The sequence below is a fragment of the Mya arenaria genome, chromosome 2 (genome assembly GCF_026914265.1).
Source record: "Mya arenaria isolate MELC-2E11 chromosome 2, ASM2691426v1".
Lineage (NCBI taxonomy): Eukaryota > Metazoa > Mollusca > Bivalvia > Myida > Myidae > Mya > Mya arenaria.
Window position 1 is genome coordinate 28,514,804 of NC_069123.1, and position 24,668 is coordinate 28,539,471.

At 34.7% G+C, this 24,668-nt stretch overlaps 1 protein-coding gene across 3 annotated transcripts; it reads left to right on the forward strand.

The window, feature by feature from the left end:
• The first annotated feature begins 445 nt into the window (after positions 1-445).
• On the forward strand, positions 446-24,320 carry LOC128223014 (caspase-3-like). Of its 3 annotated transcripts, XM_052932264.1 has the most exons (6): positions 446-928; positions 16,597-16,847; positions 18,587-18,762; positions 20,018-20,147; positions 22,895-23,158; positions 23,776-24,320. In XM_052932264.1, the coding sequence occupies exons 1-5, from the start codon at positions 729-731 to the stop codon at positions 23,143-23,145; spliced, it is 1,008 nt and encodes a 335-aa protein (XP_052788224.1). In that variant the 5' UTR covers positions 446-728; the 3' UTR covers positions 23,146-23,158; positions 23,776-24,320. The 3 variants fall into 3 exon arrangements, with proteins under 3 accessions (XP_052788224.1, XP_052788206.1, XP_052788214.1); XM_052932246.1 differs by lacking the exon at positions 23,776-24,320 and having other exon boundaries at positions 22,895-23,515; XM_052932254.1 differs by lacking the exons at positions 446-928; positions 23,776-24,320 and adding an exon at positions 9,454-9,664 and having other exon boundaries at positions 22,895-23,515.
• Positions 24,321-24,668: the final 348 nt, after the last annotated feature.

Here is a 24,668-nt window from a genome sequence, read left to right on the forward strand (position 1 = left end):
TGTTGTCTTTGTTGCTGTTTTTGTTATGTTGCTGTGGACTCCGACTAAGATCCTTAAAAGAAAACGGGACTCAGTAAGTGCATATGAATGTCCTTAAATTAGGACAGGAGTGAAGTAATAGAACGGAAAGAGAAATTCAAGGGAAGGAGAAATTGCTGAAATAGTTTATTGAAATTAATATTCTAGAAACAACTGTAAATAGTAACATGCTCTGTATGAAATCTTTTTATTCGCCTTTTTTTTAGATTATCTAGTTAAAATAAGTTTCGCTTTCAACATTTTGACCTCAGTCGCGACAGTTGTTAATAGAGAACGTTATTCAAAACATCGCAGCTCCGTGAACGGGAAGTATCTGCCATAATACGCGAGGACCAATACTCATTTGAATCTCCCCATGCCTTGTGCAGCAATATTGGCCTCAGTCAGCCAGGATTGATCGCCGGAGTAAGGGCGTTTGTTATAACAATCTCTCTTGGCCATCTATTCCACATTGTGTAGAAATAAAGTGGACGCTTAATTTTACTATTGGTTTCCTTCCATTTCCGTTTCCATATCGTGTTCAACAATAACTTGGGACTAAAGAAGTGTCTTAGATTTCAAGCAAGAATAAATTTGGAGTAAAACAGCACATCTCTTAAATATAAAGGTGTTCAAAATTATTAGAAGCAAGCGCCTTAAATGACAATGCTATGTGATTTGCATATAGAAAGTAAAACCAATTGTTTATAATGTTGCATGTACATATGGAGAAGGAATATCCCTCAAGCACGGAGTTGAATACGGATTGGGACGGTTCCCAGGCGTCTCTTAGGACCGATGGAATGAGTTTTCACGGTTCTAATCAAAGTCTGCAGATGTCGTCTGCTTCGCCGCGTCTGAGTCCGATCTCTAATGACACAACGTCTCCCTATCTGCTGAGAAAAGTCAGGTAAATATTACGAGTGCTAAAAAACTGAAGACAATCATTTTTGCTTGGTTCAATTCAGAATGCAAATTGTACATGGGTATATTCGTATTGCATGACATGCCTTCATGCAATGGCCAATTACTTATTTATTTTTTTGATTATACACTTAAATTGCATATGGAAAGGAAAAGCATGAAGCTGTGTTAAAGCTGCACTCTCACAAAAAAAAAGACATTTTGTCTTTTCCTTTAATTTGTGTCTCAGAATCAGTTGGTTTTGTCATAAATGCCTCCAAATCAGTCATATAAGATAACTAACAATAGAACAGATCTGTATTGTTGGAAAAAATGCTATAAAACACATTTTTCTTAAAGAGTTAGTAACGCTTTTAGCCTAAAATCATACATTTTCGAACGTAATTATGAATAACTGCGATCTAATCTTTTGTCAGAAGTCTTAATATTCATAGGTTTCCAGATATTTACGAAAAGATTGGTTTATCCATGACAAAAACATGTTGTCTAAACGGTCAATCTGTGAGAGTTCTGCTTTAAATTCCAGCTCGTGTTTGGCAATGAATAAATAAAAACAATCATGGTGGCATGGGAATTGACCGAATTACTTGCGTCAGGAAAATTTGATTGCATGCCATTTCTTCGCAATTAGGAGAGAAGATGTCAATTGGGTGTAATTGACACCACTTGTTCTTTGAATTCAGACGAATTCAGCGTAATCCTATTTGATTCCTCAATTTACTTCGCTCGTACAAGGGAATGTATTGACAGAGAAACTTAGCAGCTTCTGTAACCATTCCCGGCTATATGATTTAAAGCTGCACTCTCACAGATCGAACGTTTTGAGATTTTTTATTTATTGCCTTGGATTTAATCAATTTTTGCGTTAATGTCTGAGAACTAGTGATATTAGACTGCTGACAGAGTAAGAGGTCGCATTTTTTTTTGTTAACGTTCGGAAATTGATGATTTATGCCGAAACACTCATTTTTTTAAGCGTAAATTCTAAACTACTCCCTCCAAAGAATGTTTTAAAAGAAAAGGACACCCCGGAGAAAGTAAACATGTTATGAGGGTCTCAAAATTGACATACGACCTATGCTTTATACCAACAATAATACCTAACAACACAGTTGACGAGTAAAAGAGGAAAAAACATCTATTGCAACAATGTGTTCCACCAAACAATAATTCACAGAAGGGTTGTACAAAAAATATTGTAATTGTTAAATATGATGTGATATATATATATTTATTTGCGCTATCATCTGCAACATTTCATATATCATTCTCAATCAAAGTTACAGATTCAAATATGAAAAACAGTTCAGATCGACTAGAGTACTGTTCCGGTATGAGTCAGCCCATGGACGCGTGCACTGCTCATAGCTATCTTAAAGTATCATTTTAAGTCTCTCTCTCTCTCTCTCTTGGGTGCGAAATTGTCATTTATTCACTCGACAACTATCGCACTCCAATGTCGAGGCAGCATTGACATTCATATTTTAATGTCCAAATGTCCAATGTTTTGTCAACACGACTTTCATTTTTATATGTCCAATGTCCAATATCGTGCTAGCACGGCATCGTATTTGGAAAAGCCCAATGTTCAATGTCCTTACAGCACGACATTCATGTTTGAATGCCAAATGTCCAATGTTTTGCCAGCCCGACTTTCATTTCTGAATGGCCAATGTCCAATGTCGTGCTGGCACGACATTAATTTTTAAAGCCCAATGTGCAATGTCCTGCCAGAATTCAATCATTTTTGAATGTCCGATGTCGTGCCAACACGACTTTAATTTTCGAAAGTCCAATGTCCTACCAGCACGACAATCATTTTTGAATGCCCATGTCGTGCCAACACGACTTTAATTTTTGAAAGTCCAATGTCCTGCTAGCACGACATTCAATTTTGAATGCCCATGTCGTGCCAACACGACTTTACTTTTTGAAAGTCCAATGTCCTGCTAGCACGACTTTCATTTTTGAATGTCCAATGTCGTGCCACCACGACATTCATTTTTTTAAATGTCCAATGTCCAATGTCGTGCCACCACGCTGCCACCACAACTTTCATTTTTGAATGTCTAACGTCCTGCCACCACGACTTTCATTTTTGAATATCCAACGTCCTGCCACCACGACTTTCATTTTTGAATGTCCAACGTCCTGCCACCACGACTTTCATATTTGAATGTCCAATGTCCTGCCAGCACGACTTTCATTTTTGAATGTCCAACGTCCTGCCAACACGACTGTCATTTTTGAATGTCCAACGCCCAATATCGTGCCAACACGACTTTAATTTTAATGTCAAATGTCCTGCTACCACGACTTTCATTTTTGAATATCCAACGTCCAAATTCGTGCCAGCACGACTTTAATTTTTGAATGTCCAATGTCATGCAGTACGAAATTCATTTTTGAATATCCAACGTCCAATGTCGTACGAGCACGACTTTCATTTTTGAAAGTCTAATGTCCAAGTCGTATGTTAATCTTACTTCACACAGCTGTCAAAGCGATGTTGACGTATTAGTTTCATGAAGAAATGTTTTAAGTTGTATCCACTTAAATACATAGTTTGATGCGACACATGTCGCATTTCCATTTCATTTGTCAAATGCAATAGTGTTTACATCTCAAATTTAACAAAATATAATTTCGACCAATGATTCCTATTGCATTCAAAGCAGTTTTATATGAATGTAGTCGTATAATTCTCTCCCGTTTAGATCGCTGTTTCTTTTTAAATTGTACTCCTTAAGTTGCTTTATTTCTGGAATAGCAGATAAATTAACAAGATAACCACCCTTTTGCAATTAATCACGACATTGTGATATCGCAAATGCTCATTATCAGCGGTTTTCTCCTTCATAAAAAGGTATGCTTTTCAGTCACTGTCACGAAGTTTTGCTGATGGTATCATATTTAGGTTGACAAAAGTTGTGGATACTGTCTCGAATCAGTTTTTAAACGATTGAATCACGACATCATCATTTTTTCCATTCATCAACTTCATTTAAGCAAAGGGAAAACTACAATACCATCACCATAACCACCATCACCACCAACACCACCACCACCACCACCACAACTACCCACATCAACTACAACTACAACCACAACAACAGCTCCATGACAACCATTACCGCTTCTACCACAACCACTGTCAACACAGTCACCAACAACAACTCCACAATCACAACCACATCTTGCACTACCACTACTTTACCACTTAAATATACAACAACAGCAACATCTCCAGCATCAAAACCACTTCTACGACCACCGCCAGCGACAGCATAAAAACAATAACAAAAGCAAATCAATCACCACTGCCACTTCTAACACTTTCACTGCCACCATCACAACCACAACCAACACCATCAACAACAACAAAAAAACCTCCATTACCACATCTTCCACAACCAACACCACCACACCCACCACAATCACAACAATTACAAAAAAACTATCTAAACAAACCCTACAACACCACCACGTCAACCACTACCAAAATCAATAAAAACAACAACAAAAACAACCACAAGACTACCCACATAAACAATAACACCAACCATTTTACCACCAATACCGCTAAACATTCATGATATTGCTTCATTTCCCTAATAAATAGATCTGTTGCAGATATAAATCTAGCGAATGCTATAAGTTTATGCTCAGTATCGGCAATGTGTATTCCTCCGTGAATAGCTCTGAAAACTGTCATCACCGTTTATTGTACATTTATGTTTGCGTCGAAGCATCAGTCAATGGATCTGAAGAGCAGAACCGTTTGTCCAAAGGCGTACTATGAGTGGATACAAATAGAGAACACGAGCTGGAATCATTTTTTAAACGACGTAATGAAATTGAATGCATTGATTGGATTTTTTCACAAAAAGAGCGTTCAATTACACAAAATGATTCGTACTTTTCAAAACCATTGATTTAGAACAAAGGTCAGTTGGAAACCATGTTTATGCATCCAGATCATACAATTTACCATGGTCCTTATTTGTAAATAATTATTTGTAAGAGAAACAACTATCAGTTCCATTTAGCATGTTTCTTTTCGGTGAGGTGAAAAGGCGGTCGAGAATTTGATACATTTGACTAAAATTTAAGACTTTTTTTTTTAACGAATGTGGATTATGATAACCATTTATAATATTATGATGCAACAACTAAGCTGCGTTTAAGCGAATAGATAAAGGTTAGGGGGTGAAATATATCCACTTGAAATATTAAAAGGGCTAAAAAACCAGACGGTCCCAAAATCGGCAAATAAGTTTTAAATCCAAACCAGCCTAGAATTGTAAATGTGAGCTAGTATGTGGTCGAGAATACATCATTTGAAATGATTTAAAGAATAAAATTAATGTATCAATCATGTCGCCCCAAACGTTTCAGCTGAGTTTCCCTATTTAAAGATAACGCGAAATGGGTTCCCCGTTTAAAAATAGCGCCGAATGGTTTAAATTCAGGCTAACGTTTCACACACTAACCCGTTTATGAGCGTTTTAGCCAACTCGCTGTCATTTTCAGCAGTATGTAGCTCTTTCAAAAGTTTCCATCGCTCAATTTGATCACTAATGGTAATTTGTCGGTCTCCGTGTCTACGTTGTTTCACACCAGTCTCCCGCATTCTAGCACGGTTAATTCTTTTGGGAAGCCACGAAATGTGTCTATTTAGCATGTGAAAGTAACGTGATTAGTGTTTATAAAAATACCGACGCTGTTTTTAAACATACTTTCGACTTGACAAAATACGCAAAAACTGCTAAAGATACATGCGTTGTAAGCGATGTGATACTTCAGTAAGTTAAGGTTAATTGCGTTTTACACAACGATTTTAATTTTACGTATGTTTTTGACTCCTTTTCTTACAGATGTATCATCTGGTGTCTAGTCCCTTTCACTCAAACATTCATATTGGCCGACTTTCTCTCGAAATTTTCTCCGAAATGTTAAATTTAACACACTTCTTACAAGAAAAGTTACTGTTTTTAAATTCACAGTGCGATTTTCAGGTGACGAACTACCAACCTTTGATAAGATATAAGCTATGACGTATTGGTGATGTCATTGCATTCAGGGCAGTATTAACAGCGTTTGTGGCAGTGGTGAATACAATTAAAGGGGAAACAACCTGGCATGCCCTTAATGAAATGCATAAACATAGCTGATGAAATGAAATAATATCGATATTCAATATTCTTCTCTTTAGGTATCAATCATTTCCCCCTGGTTCAATTGTTGTATCTGATTGGTTTCGATTTGCTATCAATATAACGAGTTTTCGTCCATTTTAATAAATATTTAAATTGTAAATGTCTTTGTGGATATTTTATATGACATGTTAAATTCTTCGTGTTTCAGATATTTCCAGAAAGTAATTTTACACATCATAGATAGCTTCATGTTCAACAGCCGGTATTATTTCTAGTGAATTTACAGACGACAAAGCGTCTTTATTTCCCTCCATTTCTTTTGTCATTCGATCCCTATCAGCCGGACGTTTATTGTTTTATTACGCTACTCATGCATTTTTAAAGGCGTAATTGTAGACTATATAATTATCCAATATGTCAATACAATATAGAAAATACAAATATTGATTGATTCACACACTGTTAAAAACGAGAAATATTGTAAATTATTATTGCTCAAACTTTCGGTAAATCAGAACGGTTAAAATTAGCACGTTCAAAGATGTACCGATTTGAAAACTTTGTTTTTAATTTATTTTTATTTTGTTTGCCGTGGAACGAGCAAATTGTTTTGAAAATGCATGGAAACTAGTGATTTAAGACAAGTGACAAAAATGATATCACAGGTTTTCATTTTTATGTTCAAAAAATGGTGTTTCATATACTTTTTTAAAGCGTTAGTAACGCTTTTAGCCATAAAACAATAACTTTAGAACAGAAATATGAAAATCTGCGATCTGATCTTTTGTCAGCAGTGATATATCACCGGTTTCCAGATATTTACGCAAAATTGGTTCATTCCTAGACAAAAACATAAAATCAAAAATCAGAATGGTTAATCTGTGAAAGTGCAGCTTTAAGGCAGCTGCGCGTATCTGTAAAATGCAAAACGAATTCTAGAATGTAGGATATAATCGAATATACTTTATAAATGCTTAAGTAAAAGACAAAAGCAACATTGTTTTCCTAAAGTCGATGCCTTTGGACAAGATTATGTTTCTAAGTATACGGGTTTTTTTCTGACTGGCCTATTTTAATAGTTCTAAAAGTATCTCAAAAATTGCAGAATACAACAAATTTGACTAGCGTTCGGACGTGATACTTTGAGTAACCAAAAATATAATAAGACTATTGGAGCGATAATTCTGTTTTGATTATACAATTTCTTGATATTCAAGGGACTAGACACCAGATTATACCAGTGCAAGAATAAAAGAAAATTGTCAAAAACATATATACAATTTATATACAATTTATGCCGTCGTGTAGGACGCATTTAATCTTACTTACTGATGTATCACTTCCGCTTACGACACATGCAGCTTAAGCAGTTTTTGCATATTTTTTTATAATAAGAAATTTACTTTACTTATTTGTCTACAACAAAAATCCCAATTAATTTCAAAACTGCCTCGGTATATCTATCTGTACAAATCACGTGACTTGCACATGCTAAGAATACTCATTTTAAAATGGGAAACCATTGTGCTGTTTTAACGGGTAAACTCAGCTGAGACAGCAGAAAATAGTATTTAAAGCATGTAAACTAGTGTATCATCGGCCTCAATCTAGCTCGTATTAACAATTCTAGGCTTTTTTGTGGAAATACTGAATTTGCCAATTTTGGGTCCATCTGGCGTATAGCCCCTTGTCTTGCAAACAGAAAGAAAACAAAATAATGTGTTCAAATGCCAAGGCATCAACCAATGCTAAGCTTCAATTCATGTTTGTCTGTTAATAAATAAAGCAATGAAAACGGCGATGGGAATTGACCGGAATATACACAGCTGGACAATTAGATTTGATGCCATTTCTACGCCCGCGGTAATGAAGTCAACAATAGGATGTAAATTACACCAATTGTTCCTCGAATACAGGCAATATCGGCCTGACCATATTTGCTTTTCCAATTAAACGACGTCCAAGTTTCCCATGAGGCGATCAGCTGAAGGTTATATAACTATATATCGAAGGAAATGTGCCATCTCAATTACATTAGCACCAATGGCAATTGTACCAATTAAAGAGACATGCCTGCGAGAGGACATATTCTTCATTTACCAAATTTGTTTACAATTAACTTGTTTTATATAAATAAATCATTTCCCCTACGATGTCCGTGTGGAAAAGATGTTCTTTTGCCTACTCAATATTTCATTATAACTACTGTTTGTAAATCAACTTTGCTAAATGCGCCCGTCAATCAGATAAATAAAGCACAATCGAAATGCCATTTTAAAGACACGGTAAATTTGTACCGACTCAATGGCGTCTTCCGGCTGTCAGTTTTATCTCTTCAAAGAGTTTCGCGTGGTTATTGCGAGCGTATCATAAAGCTACTATTTAACTGGCCGGTCGAAGTGGCTAGTGGCTATCCATACTGATTCGTTGCTGGGTAATGGGCTTGCCTCTTCAGAAGTAGGTTCCACGTGATACATTAAAAGATACGCCATGACCCTGACGGCGACATTTATTGTTTCTTTGACGGGCAATTTCGTCTAACCGGCCTAGACGTTGCATTTAATTCGAAATGCATTTGATAGTTTTGGGCGGAGCAAAAGCAACACTCATTCCATGCTTTAACCTTTAAGTTTCATTTGCAAACAATCAGCCATAGATAGTATCTCAGAGAAAAAAACATTCAAATTTAACAATGCGACACATATCTTTTGAATTTAATGTCTGTTTGTGATTTATCGGATCTGAGTTTCTGACTAATTTTAAAATTTATACCAGAAATAAAATTTCATCAATTTGACATTCGCGATATGTAAGTCAAATGACCAATGTTAATCAATCAAAATGGCATAAAGCAGCCAGAATTCGTCATGATATGAGGCTGCGTGTCTCTCCATGTCTTTAACAGTGTTATCGACTTTAGTTAGCTTGTATTGATGGATGAAATAGGACGTTTGTTAACCATTTCTCTTGGACGTCTCTTTCGCATTGTACTGGATTCTATTGTATCGGCTTCTTTACATTAGAGCGACCATACTGTAATTAACAGACCTGGAGTTTAAGCAGTGACTTGATATTGGATAAAATAAATCACGACTAAGAATTGGCTCCTTTACTTTAGAGCGACCATACTGTAATATACAGAATTAAAGTTTAAATAGTGACTTTATATTGGATAAAATAAATCACGTCTAAGAATTGGCTTCTTTTCATTTGAGCGACCAGACTGTAATAAAACAAACCTGGAGTTCAAGCAGTAAATTTATATTGGATGATAAAAATCACGACTAAGAATTCAGAGATAATGTAAAATAATGGTAAATTCCGTACAGTTGGATACAAAGAATATACACTCACTTTATAGCAATGTTACATGTACTTATGGCAAAGGAAAATCATTCAAGTGCGGAATTAAAATCAAACTGGGACGGTTCCCAAGCGTCACTGAGGACTGATGGAACAAGTTTTCACGGTTCTAGTCAAAGTCTCAAGATGTCGTCTGCTTCGCCGCGACTGAGTTCGATCTCTAATGACTCAACTTTACCCTATCTTTTGAGAAAAGTCAGGTAAAGATAAAAAGCTTACTCGGGTTTAAATGCAGAACTTACTATACTGAAAACACTCTTCTTTTGCTTGAATGTTCTTAGTGACAATGCAAATAATGATGCACTCTTACTCCCAAATAAGATGTCCCACAATTAAAACAATTTTTTTTAGTTTACCGAAAAGGTTGACTTAATTTTGAGAACAATGGTTCTTATGAAGAATATCGTGTATAATTTGAAGAAAAGATGCAGAAAACAGGGTATTTTTACCTTATGAGAGAAAGTTTATCGCTGTAAATCTTATAGCACTCAACCGTCATTTTTTATTTGTGCGTTTTCAGCTATTAATTAAATGGTTTCAATTTTGTTCAAAACACTATAAAATATTTTCCATAAATGTATTATTAAGTAAGTAGTTAAAGATTCACCATCATAAATATATGTTTGTTATACATAAGTATGTATTGATTTTAAATAAGGGTGGTACCTAAGTATATTTTTATTTTATTGTCTTGGTCGATGTGAATTTGAACGTATACAATATGGATCTATGTATCTTAACATTTTTGTAAAATATATATTGATAACGCGTGGTTCAAAAGAACGTTTCAAATAATTTCATAAACAACAACACATATATTCATTGGTTGACATTTCTCTCTTAAATGGGTTTCTTGTCATCAATGAATTTAAAAAAAAACAACAACACACATTTCTCTTCGTTTATATCTTATTATTTAATGCCTCTGCAATTATGTTGTATAAGTCTGATTGCGTGTTAACGATTCTGTCAGTGACGAACTTCGTACTCTGGGAAGTTTTAAATGAAGCGATTTTGTGCCTATCCTTATACCTTTCGTTGCATTATCCTTTCCAGTCCTTAAGTATAATAGAATAGGAACAATATCATTTCTGATCTTGAAATTGCTGTCCTTAGAAAATGTGTCGTGATTGACTGTATGCGATAAATTGATTTCAGGAGCGGTCTTCAGTCTGAATTTATGACTCAGACTCAGAAAAACAGATATTTTTTCACGTGCAGATATTATTTCTATATACTGTCATACGTAAATGCACACAAATTTTGTCTAAAAATGATATATTATATAGATTTTGAAACATTTAAAATTTCCTTATTTTTTAGCCTGAGTGATTTTCGTCCCAGTTGAAGCGAACAACCGCTCAAGTTTACTGAGTGTATGTTTTGTATCCCTGTTCCCCCGCAGCGCTTACACTGCAAGTAGGGAACCAAATCAACATATTCAGTAAGCCGAAACTGAGCTCAAGCATTTTTTTTTATATCAATCTAAGGGCTTTGCAGTGTTTTTCAGTCCTTTTGGGGGAATTAGACCCTTTTCCCCTCCTGAAACGTATGTTTATCCCTGCCTTGGTAAAAAAATCCCCTTAAAAAAGTTACAAAAAGGAGTATTGGCCTCTAAACATTTAGCAATTGTAGCAAAAATAATGCCATTCATGAATACTACCAAAGGTTTGTCGAAAAAACGGTTTTGAAAACAAGTTGAGCATTATATGAATCATGTTAGTTTTATTCCCCTTTTGGCCTAAACGACGCTATTTTTCCCATGTTAATGGGCCCTACCACCATTTCCTTAAAAGTGGGAGAAAAAAAACATTGGCTATGTTGCTACGCCTGGATTTATGTATTTTAGGTGATGCCGGTTTTGTCGTTAAGTAATAATTGTATATAAGTTGTAATGCTTTATACTTAAATGTCTTCATTTTGTAATCTCCCTTTTTGATAAATATCGCAACGCTAGTTAGGTTGAGAATGTCATTAACAATAGTGCCTTTGAAAGAAACATGCCTAAAGAAATAGATCAGAGCTTATGTTGCATGTCGAAGTCGGATACCGCTTTTGACAAACGCTATTATTTATTAATTAATCTTTTTGAAGGGACGTATGCAAACTAATTATAGCTTCGAAATATATTATATATTTAGATTTTAAATACAATTATAAAAAGCTATGTTATATTGGCTGTTCAGTTCTTCACCAGTGTCATGATTTCCTATATATGCTGTGAAACGTGACCAAAAAAGGTGTTTTGATATTATATTTTGTGAAAAGTCTAATCCTATCGAACATCATATTCATGTTCAAGCTGTTATTTCGACCCAATCTTATTAAATATACAAGAACAATGAACTTTCAGTGAACTTACAGAAGTTGATATAGCGATTAAACCAGACAAAAGATCAGATCGCAGTTTCTATATTTACGTTCATATACTAATGTTTTTATTCATTTAATAGAATGTTATAACATTTTACTAACACGAGTCTTAATGGCAATGTCGTTTACGCCAAGGAGGGCCGGAGATTATTTCCAATGGCAACAAGAAAATTAAATTAGAATAAATGATACTATGTTATAGGCTTTTTAGTTTTCTGAGCCTGAGTCTCAAACTCCGAGTCAAGACGTAAGTGTTTATGGGCCAAGTTACAGAGAACGGAAGAAAAATGAGATTTTCAAGCAATTGATAGCCGTTCTATTGTGAAGTATCTTAAATAACTCAAATGAATGCATTGATGCCAAAATCGGCTAATTCTGACACAAAAATTAAAATGACTCTTAATCAAAATCAATACAAACAAATTGATAACAAACTTCAATTTTGACTTAACTACTTACTAAATAATACATTTATGGATATATTAATTACAGGTAACAAGATTGCAGCTTTGTTTTAAATAGCAGATAACGGGAAAATACTAAATGGTTGGTGAATGCTCAAAGATTTTCTATGGTGTACTTTAGTCTCATAAGGTAGAAATTCTGTGTTTTGTGCTCATTTCTTTTAAATTAAACTCGGCATCCTTCATAAGAACCATTATACAACGGTACCTCTTTTTAATCCTTTTTTTGGATTTGAGCTGAGCAACAAATGTTTAATACCCAATTTTATCAAAAAAAGACTAAATAACCTCTAAACTTAAATTGACAGTTATGACTTTTCTTTTAAAGATTTACTCTTATTCCCAAATAACATTTCCCACAATCAATATTATTGTTTTAATAGTTCTTGATTGTTTTTGAAAGATAAGAAAACATTACAAGGGCATGAAACAAATTTTGCACCATTAATAGAGTGTTTTTTTAGTTTAAGTCTTAACGTTGTTCCCACATCGAAGGAAATACAAGTATGCGATGATATAAGTCGGGTGTTGTTATATAGTAACGCTATTGTGGCGGATCCGTGATCTAGTGGTAACACACTAGACTGTCAATCCAGGAGTCGCGAGTTTGCTTCCTCGACGCACCACACAAAAATATACTAATTGTCCTCCGAGAGTGACGTGAAATCGGGGTCTGGTGTGACAGCGCTATACACTGGTTCACGTTAAAGAACCAGAGTAGCTCTAACAAGGGTTATATTCTGTTTTAGCACTATGCTCCAAAAACCTAACATGACTAACAATCTTATCAGAGCACTCGCCGAATGGGCAAGGTCCGAGTGCAAGTATCAATAAGCGTTCACCCCCCTATCAATAGGGTAATTCAGGTATAGGTACGTTATTAAACGTTGTCATTGGTAACATGATACATAACATCTACTTCATCCACATTGTCTGTGATTGAAAATAAATTATTTCAATAACACGGTAGTTGATGCAGCATCTATAACTAAGCTCCAATTAATATTTACCAATAAATAGAATAAAGCGACGCATGGTAAAAGCAACCAAATCCAGCCAGGTCAATTGGACGCCTGCAGTAATGAACTAGACAATAGCGGGTAATTAACACCGATTGTTCCATGAATAACGGCGAAATTAGCCTGACAACATCTAATTCTTCAATTGATCTACGAGTTTGGCGTGTGATTGTATTGCTATTGTTTGGCTAACTCTAAATGTCAGTGTTTGTGAATACCACTTGAAAAATTACGTCATAAACGCTACCTTGGAAGGCAATATTTTGCTTCGAATGATGATTTTAAACAAAGTTAACTATTCTGTTCTTTCACCATTTTAAATGAAACAAATGGCATTCTTAGCCGCTTAAAGAGCCCCGTCTTTGTTTTATTGCCGGAGTTTAATAAGGCGATTAGTTTCTTTAAACACTGTTTCCAATTAATGTTTAGACAGTCCCAATCATTGCGGCAGTTTTGTGAATGGTTTGTTGTTAAACTCTCAATCAAACTCTGGTAAAAGGCCAAAGGCGGGGCTCTGTAAGCATCGTAGACTGCGCTTTGTTTCATGTAAAAACGTGAAAAAATAGTAAAGTTATCTTTGTTTTAGGCTTCATTCGAAGCAAAATATTGCCTTCCGACTAAACATTTATGACGCAATTTATCACGTGGTATACACACACTAAATGTTATGTAACAACTTTCACAAAGATAATGTGTCGTCTCAGTTGTAAAAGCGCCATTGACAAATCACTAGAATAAATCATCTTCTGATTCCACATAAAGAACCCTAATTGAGGTTTGTAACAAAACATGACAAATGAGCGTATTGATTTAGTGATAGTTCTTTATATGGAGGCTAATGATTACATTGGGAAATTATCAAGCACTTGTTACTACAAGTTTGAAAAAATGCATTCTCATAAAAGATAATCAAATCAAATTTGTTTTTGGATTTCTGTCGCTTTTTTATTCAAAGTGAATTAGGTGCAAATCGTATAACACTAAGTACTTTACACTAGAAAAACTTATTCCGTTTGTAGATCGATGCTGACTAGAATACTTTGAATAACCGCTACATAATCGCTTTATGTCCGGTATCTTTCCCAGATTAACAAGATGAAATTGTTTTAGAATTGATCAGGACATTATGTCTCTTAACTTAAGGAGAAATATCTGCCCACAACAATGATGGAATATTCTATTCAATCGGGAACGTTTCGAGTGACACAATTTTAGTCATACTTTTTTCATGAACATGTTTATTATCGATAACAATGAAAAGGCATTCATTGTGTCACTATTGTTTTAAAGTAGTTGACTAGAATGAGTCCATATTACCTTAGCTTATTTATTATTAAACTATTTTACTGATTTTACTGTTTGATATAAAAACTGCTAGTTCTTAAGATCAAAATGAATCAGAATCTGAGGCTTAAAATCTTCTTTAGAATAAATGTAACCTTTTAGGGAAGCTTTTGCTGAAGAAGCAATTAAGTTGTATCTATTTGATCAAGTTTGTTAATGACGCAAAGTAACAACAATTAACAGGCGTTTGTATATGTGTTGTTTCTCGTATTGAATGTTACATGTGATATATTACATACTGCGTGTGGTAATTCTATGATCAAATGAAACTGAAACAGACTCTGTCGCGTTGTCACATAATATTAGCAAATCTCCAACATCTGATATTTTGGACCTTGGTTAGTCAATTTGTACCAACTAGGTCATCTCCGTCACGCTTCGGGATGGACCTCGTTAAATGCCTAGTTTAAGGAATGTTTGGCATGACAATCACCTGCTGTGCATCTTCTGCTTATTGCACTGATGTCACAGTAGGGGCCAATTTCCTGTATATTTGATTATTGGCTCAGGGCCATTTAGGGTCCATTTCTATCAAGATAAAAACACTCCAAAACTGCACAACAGGACAATAAGGCAATTAGATTATGATCCATACACAGAGTTTGTGTACAATACACGTATTTTTTTTACTTTTCTATAGTCCTGACCAGTTGAATGCGTCTTAAATAGATATATATTGACAGAGAAACGGAAAAGCATACAATGCATAAAATATGAAGACATTATACATAAGTAAAATAGCAAGCCTAAGTTAATAAGACCATGTCAACTTCATTATACAAAAAGAATTTTCACAAAGAGGAATTATAAATCCCTTATTTTCATGGTCGTCTTTTTCTTAGCGCAGCTGTAAGATTGCTTACAGCCGTCTTCTCAGATATTTATCTCTAAGTATATCGAAACATTACAACATAAACCAGATAGTATTGGTACAGAAGAGAAACTAAACAAGAAAGCCAATTACGTTTAGGTAATTGCTTTGGGTTCTTACACTCTTGAAGCAAAATATGTAGATCGGTCTTGAAACATATTGAGAAAAATAAATATCTTCTACCGTAAATTGGCAACATTTAACTGATTTAAGGTATCATTAAAATGTCACCGTTTTCAACCATTGGCTCGACGCCAAATTCCATTTCTTTTTCTGTTATCTTTCAGCAGCCTAGCTAATGGGATCAGAATTATATGAAAGTTTTATCCTAAAATTGAGGACAATTCATTAATTTCTCCGAAATTTGGGACAATTTAACAGTTCATGAGCATCTTTGTCAACAGTAGCATTCAGATCAAAACATTTCTGTTAAATCTAATCAGAAGTATAAAACTGAGATTTGTTAGAAAAAAACATACCTTTATTCTTTTCAAACTAGGAATTTCTTCATTTAAAGTTTTAACTTAAGTACCTAAATCATTGTAATGGTATCGAAAAGGCACAATGCAGTTGTCTAGTGTCATTATCTAATCAAGGAGGCTGTTGATTCTATTTAGAACATTGCAACTTATTTATTGTCTCTCCAAATGTACAGCAGTACTGGTTACTGCCCGGGAAATAGCATCATGCGTGACTTTGTATGCTACAATGTATCAGTTACGTAACAGTCCAGCTCGAAAATAACTAATCTAAAAAAAAAACAATAATGTTTTGCTGTAACATCGGGGATGTCAATGCATAAATCACTAGAAACTTTGAAATTAATCATCATCATTCAGGAGTTTCTCCCACTATCTACTTGTAATATAAACCGATGTTCAATTAAATGCAGTTGCGTACAGAACTTGTTTCAGGGTTTTTCAGATGAAAAACCATCAAATACCATTAGATCTTTAAAGCGAATTCAAATTGACCGGAGAGCTGTAAGCCTTTACAGCTTTTTCTATGATACATGAATATATAGTATAAAGAAGGTTATTATCAATGATATATTTTTCCAGCGCAGACCGTGAAAAGCATGTACGACCCGGTGCCCCATCTGAGCCCAATGAATACAATTTCAACTACCGACGGCGTGGCATCTTTCTGATATTCAACAACAAGCATTTCCACGAAAGTATGGGTCAAAAAGAGCGTGAAGGAACTGACGTTGACGCTGAACGGTTAGAAGAACGCTTTCAGGACACGGGATTTGATGTGCGCAGATATAATGACGTCACATGTGCCAGAATGACGAAATTAATGGATGAAGGTATGTAAATGTGAATGAACTTAAGACTTGTAATTGGAAGAGCACCTTTGGTAATAAATGATTATATAAATAATAATAAACCCATTACGAATATTTTTATCTTACACATGTGTAAGATAACATATCAGACATTTCTATTGGCTAGACTAATCACACACAACCTAGATATCCCTCCGCATTATTTGTAAACAAAATGGTTTAACTGCCAACAAATACTTACCTCAATAATGAAGCTGTAAGACTTCCGGGAGACAAATGGCTAACGAATCATAGTGCCAGAAAGCATCTTGTACAAAAACTTTCTGATAACAATGTTCCGCCAACCAGATAATGAAGATCATTAGTCACAGAAATATCCAGTCAGTCAACAAAACAAATACAGCCACATTAGTGACAAACACCACAAAAACATTTCAAACATTTCCATCTTGACCAACACAAGCAATATGCAATCAATGCCATTTGCTTGCCAGTTTAATCAGCTGTCGGTTACCGAAAACACAAATACGAATTCCGCAGCACAGACATCTCCTTACACATCACATGGCGGCTAGAACATCATGTTCTCTGGAATCTTTCTTGGTGGAACTTTTTCAACATCAACATCCATGCAGTACAGAGAAAGGCTTCGCCGTAATCATCTGCATGTTGTGAAACTCGATGTACACTAAGAAAACGCTGCAAAATCATCGTAGAAAGCGACAGCGAATAACTTTTAAATCCGTGCACACAGTAAAACTTGACAGACCGATGTAGGTCACATAAGCCGCGTAAATGCATGTACTCTGAGTGTGACGTCATCAAATTATGTACTTATTGGGGGGTTTTTGGTTAAAATCGTTCGTTTTTCATGCTGTTGGATATTTTACAACATATTTTTGTTAAGCGCTTTATCAGAATTAAAACGTGATAACTGCTAGTTACTTTTGTCATTTTAATTTGGAACTATTTATATGGCGCATCGTTGACATTCTACTCTGAGTACTTTGGCTGTCAAACAATCGGTTCAGAAAGTGGAACTAAATTGGTAATAAAAACACCGTTTTAAGCATGTGATAAAAAAGATCTGACACTCGTTGTCATTTAATACAAGAATTTTATTAAATTCGTCCATGAAAGTTGTTAGTAAGCTCGCCAGAGGCTCGCTTACTAACAAATTTCATAAACTCGTTTAATAAAATCAACTCGTGTCAGATCCTATATTTTTTAAACCTAGCATGATGTCATATGTGCTTCGTTCTGCACTTTATCTGCATATATATGCATATGAATTGACTTTTAACAATATTTACACTTGTCTGTGTTGTTTGTGAGTTGTTTTTTCCTGTTTAGTGTACGGTAGGCATGAAACTTCAAACAGGTTTTTAATGACATTACTACTGGGCTTGTCACTGTAATCATAGTATTATCATTGCTGCCTTTCAAGTAAACTCGTTCAGTTAACCTTTGCCGAACATTTACAGTGTGATTGCTTTGTTTTCAATAGCCTTTGTTGAATATTTTACTTTGATTGCTTCGCTTCCAGTTCCTCTGCTGACCACTCAGCTGTGATTGCTTTTTCCAGGTAGCCTTTGCTAAATATTAACACTGTGATTGGTTTCTTTTAGTGGCCTATGCTGAGTATTCTGACTGTGATTGCTTGTTTTAGTAGCTTTTTCTCACCATTCTAACTGCGATTGATTTTTCTCAGTAGTCTTTGCTGAACATTTTCACTGTGATTATCCTTCGTTTGTTTCCAGTAGCATCTGCTGACCATTCTGACTGTGATTGCTTCGGCTGTGCCGTGCTAAGTTACGGTCGGGAGGGCTATGTATACGCTACAGACCGACCAGTGCCTCTCGAGACACTCACGTGGCCTTTCAAAGGGGACAGGTGCCCTACTCTAGTCGGGAAACCAAAGCTTTTCTTCATTCAGGTATTATGTGTATTTAAGGCCTATACTATTGGTTATCAAATGCGTCTACCGCTATAACTTGTATTCAAAGATTTATCGGTTGTATTGTTCATTTATTCATACCCACCCACTCCATTCATTTAAGATAACAATACATAAATTAAATCATTTTTGGTAAGGTATTTGCGCGCGCATGTTCACTTACACTCACATCCGCATTAAATCAATAAATATATCGGGCTATCGATACTTTTACATCTTATAATTCATAGACCTATTTGTTCCTTTGTTCGTTCTTCCCTCCATCCGTCCACCCAATTTTGTCATATCTATCAAACCACTTTTTCATCCATCCAACCATCCATTAATCCATCCATTAACCCACCAACCCATATATCCATCCATCCATCCATCCATCCATCCATCCATCCATCCATCCATCCATCCATCCATCCATCCATCATCCATCCATCCATCCATCCATACACCCACCCACCCATTAACCCACCAACCCATCCATCCATCCATCCATCCATCCATCCATCCATCCATCCATCCATCCATCCATCAATCCATACACCCACCCACCCATTAACCCACCAACGCATCCATCTATCCATCCATCCATTCATCCATCCATCCATCCAAATCCATCTATCCACCCATTCATCCACCCATTCATTCATCCGTTCGTTCACTCAGTAACATACACATTTAGTATTAATTGCATGCGCACTTTATTTGCTCAGTCATGAATATTGTTGCAACTTGTTTTTATGATCTGAAAAGCTATAAAAGCATTGCACAATTACATCAGAATCATCCGCCTTTTGGGTGGCAACTCCGATCCAGTCACATTATAACATGAGGCGTTAAATAGCGTTGAACACGAAAATAACACATTTATGTATTGAACAATTTGAAGAAAATGACTGTGGTGATTACCATAAAACTCATTTTTATACATTTACATTTGTTATTGGAAACATATTCTATAATTACTTGTCAATGTCAATTTCCTTGTGGCTGATTGTTTAAAAAAAATATCATCATCTACGAAAGCAGAACATTTATTATATAATGTTTTTAAGATATTTTTTGATATAGTTATATTAACTGTAAGGAGTGTAAGCACAATATTAATTTGTAATAAACCGGTGAAAATTCGATAACGTATCGGACATACTAAATATGGTGGAATAGAACGTGTACGCTATTTTCATCATATCATCATTCCATAGATAATTAGCTGACTAAAAGCACAATTTCTTTGAAGGCGTGTACGGACAGACGGTCGGAGAAAAGTGGGCAGCACCACAGGGACTTATCCCCAAGCAGACGAGAATCTGGATGCAGACGCATCCCTGTAGAAGCAGATATTCTCTTCTCATACTCAACTGTGCCTGGTAGGCGGATTGATATAAAATTCATTACTTTCATTTCATGCGTGAGTTTTCCATTAAGTACTTGTGTATCTTAAAGTATACGTTGTTTTGAAGGCTTTGGTATGTATCAAAGGAAAACGTACAATTATTCCCGAAAAATTAAAATGAGCCTTAAAATAATGCACATCATTTCATTTCACGTTAAATTTAAATTGAAATACGGATCAAAACCACATATTTTAATGACATTATAACGTGTTTCTGTCTTTTTTTTACGATTTACAGTGCGGTCATCATTAAGTAACACCATTTCAAATTATTTCGAAAAAATGTAGTGTCACCAGTCATCCAAATGGCCAATTCTAAGATAAAGGTTCAACTTATTTGTATGATGTACATCGCTTAATTTAATTCGAGTTTGGAGAAATTTGTTCAAGGTATATCGGATAATTTAATTCGAGTTCGGATGCCTTTGTTCGGCGTATATTAGAACTTAATTCGAGTTTGGAGGCATTTGTGCGGTGTATTTCGGATACCGAGGAAATTGTAGTTAATGAATATAAAGCACGTACGTGTCTGATCTCCGACAGTATCCCATTGAATAAATATTCTTTTTTTGGTAAGAGTGTGGCAAAACGTTTATTGAATGATTAATATTTATCCAATAATAACTGTCGACATTTATTTTACCCTTATGTGCAAACAAGCTCAAATACATTTTGGATAACTTAACTAGTGCCATAACAGTTCATAATGATCTATATAATTGATTGCAGCATTGTATACTTTTATTTATACTTATTTATATTCTCCAAATGGTCAATGCATCAATACGAGTATATGAACCATGCTTGAGAAAAGTTCTTGTGTCCATTTTGAGAGACCAGGTTATGGTGTTTGCCTGGTTGAATCTTGACCAATGGGTTAGAGTCCACTTGAATACGTATTGGCCGGTCATCATGCCTAAAAAGGCAATTGAGTCCCCTTCCCATCAACCTATATACATTTTCAAATGGTTGAATGAAAATAATGCATTTAATAATGGTAATTCATGTTATAAAAATGCACGTAAAATATTAATCGCAAAAAGGCACTTGAGTCCCTTCCAAACTAGCTTAAACAGATGAAAGGGTCTGCCGCAGGTCTCAATAAAAACATCGAGTAAAAGCAATATTTGTAATGTTTCATTACATTTTTCTTGTATAAAAGAGACACGGACGACGCAACAAAGATTAAATAAAGTTCTCGAAACCTTTACCATTTCATGACAATTCACATTAAATCTTTAATATAGAAAGTGGTTGCATGGTTCCTGGCAATTTCATTGTCAAGAAAGATTGTGATGTATGCAGGTTGTGATATAATACGCATGCTAATATGGTTAAAGTACGACAGGCAGTCGGTATGTTCTGTGTTTAATAAATTGGCAAGGATCGTTTGCAATCTTCAGATCGACTTGTTTCTAAGCCAAAAATTTCTTTATCTTCTTTAAAACCTTTTTAGCTTGAAAACATCCTCGGTTTCAATGCGATATTGGTCTATTATATGTTTTTTGTTGAAGCGAAAGTGTGTTATTAACGAATCATTCGTATGACAAGGCATTTGCTTCAAAGACATTTAAATGCATACTTACTTTGCTTAACACCCTTTTTCAAATGTCAAAAGGCAATTTAATACGCATATTAACAGATTCTGACGCATTTTCAAGCAATTAATCCTTTCATGTCTATGTTAATTATACCATAATCTCTAGCGGGGCGACGATATATCATTGATTTCTTTTCATGCAAGGACAAGGCTGTGTGATATGAAGTGTCATAGGACACAGTATATTAACAAGAAATATTTCCATTTAATGTATGAGGTCATGCATGGCTTTAAATCACTGATTGTTCTCCATACATACAGGATATACGCTAGTGACAAAGTATATAACTATTCATAAATATATATTTTTTTATGAATTACTCGTTCTTCCAGTTCATTATCGATAATGTAATCAAAATAAATAATCGTTATCGACCATTGCACCGGAAATTATCTGAGCGTATTTTATTACTAAATATTGGTGTAAAAACATATATGCCAGGAGAAGAAATTAAAACATGAATAGTTGTTCATTCTTAGTTCCAAAATAGATATGTGATGTAATAACTTTACAAATAATATCAAACACATGTATTTTATGGTTTCTAAGTAAAAATGAAGTTTGATAAAAATGGATATTCATGATCGATTATCGCCAATATTTGGCGTTCTTCGACGACATTCGAATTAAGTCTATCATTGTGCAATCACTACTTGTACATTCAACGACCTTCTATGGCCGCAAACCCAGTGTACTATTTACAGTCGGACCAGACAGTTTACATTTTTTTCGTCGATGTGTACATGTATAGTAATAAAAAGAGAAAAACAACAACAAACAAAACGAGTGTATAAACAAATGTATTACAACTTCATATGTGACATTAAAATTTAATTCATTATTTGTAAAAGCTTTATTCCAATCAGAGGATGAAGAGGTTTTACAAAATCAAGTCTTAACAAAAGGGACGGTTCTTCTAAAGGTCAACCGCATGTCATATTCGCAAACAGCAGTGAGGCTTTGTTTTAAGGTTATAAAACGGCATGCCATATTCACAAACAGCAGCGAATCTTAAGGTTTTTTTCTGACTGGAGGAGTTATCTCTATTGATGGTCACTGACTTTTGTCAAGTAACTCTAGGTAACAAGTATTTATATCATATAGTATTTCTGTATTTCAGGTTATTATTCGTGGCGAAATCACCAAGAGGGATCATGGTATATACAAGCACTATGTATAGTGTTGGAAAACTATGCCAACAAAATGGAACTGGTGCAAATGCTCACCCAGGTCAACCGCATGGTGGCCTATGAGTTCGAATCCTGCTCGGATGAGGAATTTACAGAAAGTCAAAAACAGATGCCTTCAATAACATCTATGCTCACGAGATATGTGCACTTTAGGCCCAAGAAGCCGGATATCCGTGGATGAGTATTACTGGAATGTATTAATAACACTTTAAATTTAGATTTTTTTCTTATTTCGTGCAGACAATTACCAAATTGCCACATTTGCGTCTTTCGTTAAATGAGAAAAAGTGAAAGTATGTTATTGTATTTAAAGACTTCGTTTGTATAATTATTTGAAATACATAAAACTGAACAGTATGAAAATCTGATATGGCTTCGGTGATCAACTGTTGTTGTTTTTTATTGACATATCGCTGCGTTATTATAGAATTGCATTGCCAAATGTTTCATCTGTATTACATATGATTTCTTTCATATTGGAATGTTTATCATTGCAGTTTTACATATACTGCATATGCATATGAAATAAAAATAAAACAAATTGATCGTCACTTTAGAATTGGATCTCGTTATTTCGGTCTTAACGTCAAATCAAATACCAATTATGACGTTTTATAATTCACGTTTTTTCAGTCATCCTCTTATTTCTTTTATTATGTGTTTATGTGTTTGTATACGCCTAACGACATTCGACAGTTATTATTCAGCATAAGCATTCTGACTAGGTCTTAATAATATTATATAATTATATATGAATTTAGTTATAAACCGAATGTTAATTACAGATGAGATGATATTTTCATTATTGTAGTTTGGAGGAAGCAAAACCTATTTTCGAAGGCGTGACTGATGGAGACAACTTTGATTGAAATGAACACATAGCAAGAGTATCACCGAGGGCACAAAACTAGATGCATTTTGTCTCCGTATCTGACATGTCATTTCTATTCATTTATCATTAGAAGAAGTAATACAGCCATGCTGTCTGCTACTGATGTTAAATTAAATTTCGAAACGCATTAATGATGATTGATTAACGAAATATTCAGAAAATACGCTTCATTTGTCTTGACATTTTCGAGATAAAATGTTGGAAAAGAAATTTATTTCAACTAAATTAGTTATTTTTAACCAAAGTTAAGTGTTTTGTTTATTTCAGATGAAAGTTTGCAACGTTTTATTATGTCTATTTTCAAAAGAATGTAATGGGCATTTAACTAAATTAATATACAATTTCTGAACACAACAAAAATTTAAAGAGAAAAGCCCGGAAGCCTTAATTATAACTGGATTGCATTTAACATTTAACTTGTGATGGTAATGAGTATTTATAAAATAACAATTTATCACTGGAAGTAATAAACATCTCTATGCCATGCTATGTATATGTGTCAATCTATGTATGACACATACTGTTTTTATATAAAATAAACAAAAGACCAAAAACCGGTTCACGATTTCACGCGAATGAACTACAAGTCGTCCCTTTGCATAAATAGATAAGAGATTGTATTAAGTTTATAACTTGTAGTAGTTGTTAACAATGTAACTCATTAATTCTTTGTATAAAAGAACATAAAAACAGTATGCCTGGTGCCGCATCCACTGCTTTTACTTCCAATTCAAAAATACAGCTTGTTGTATGTACAATATCCATATTAAAATTTGAATTAAGGACAGGAAACCTTTCTCTGCTGAATTAAT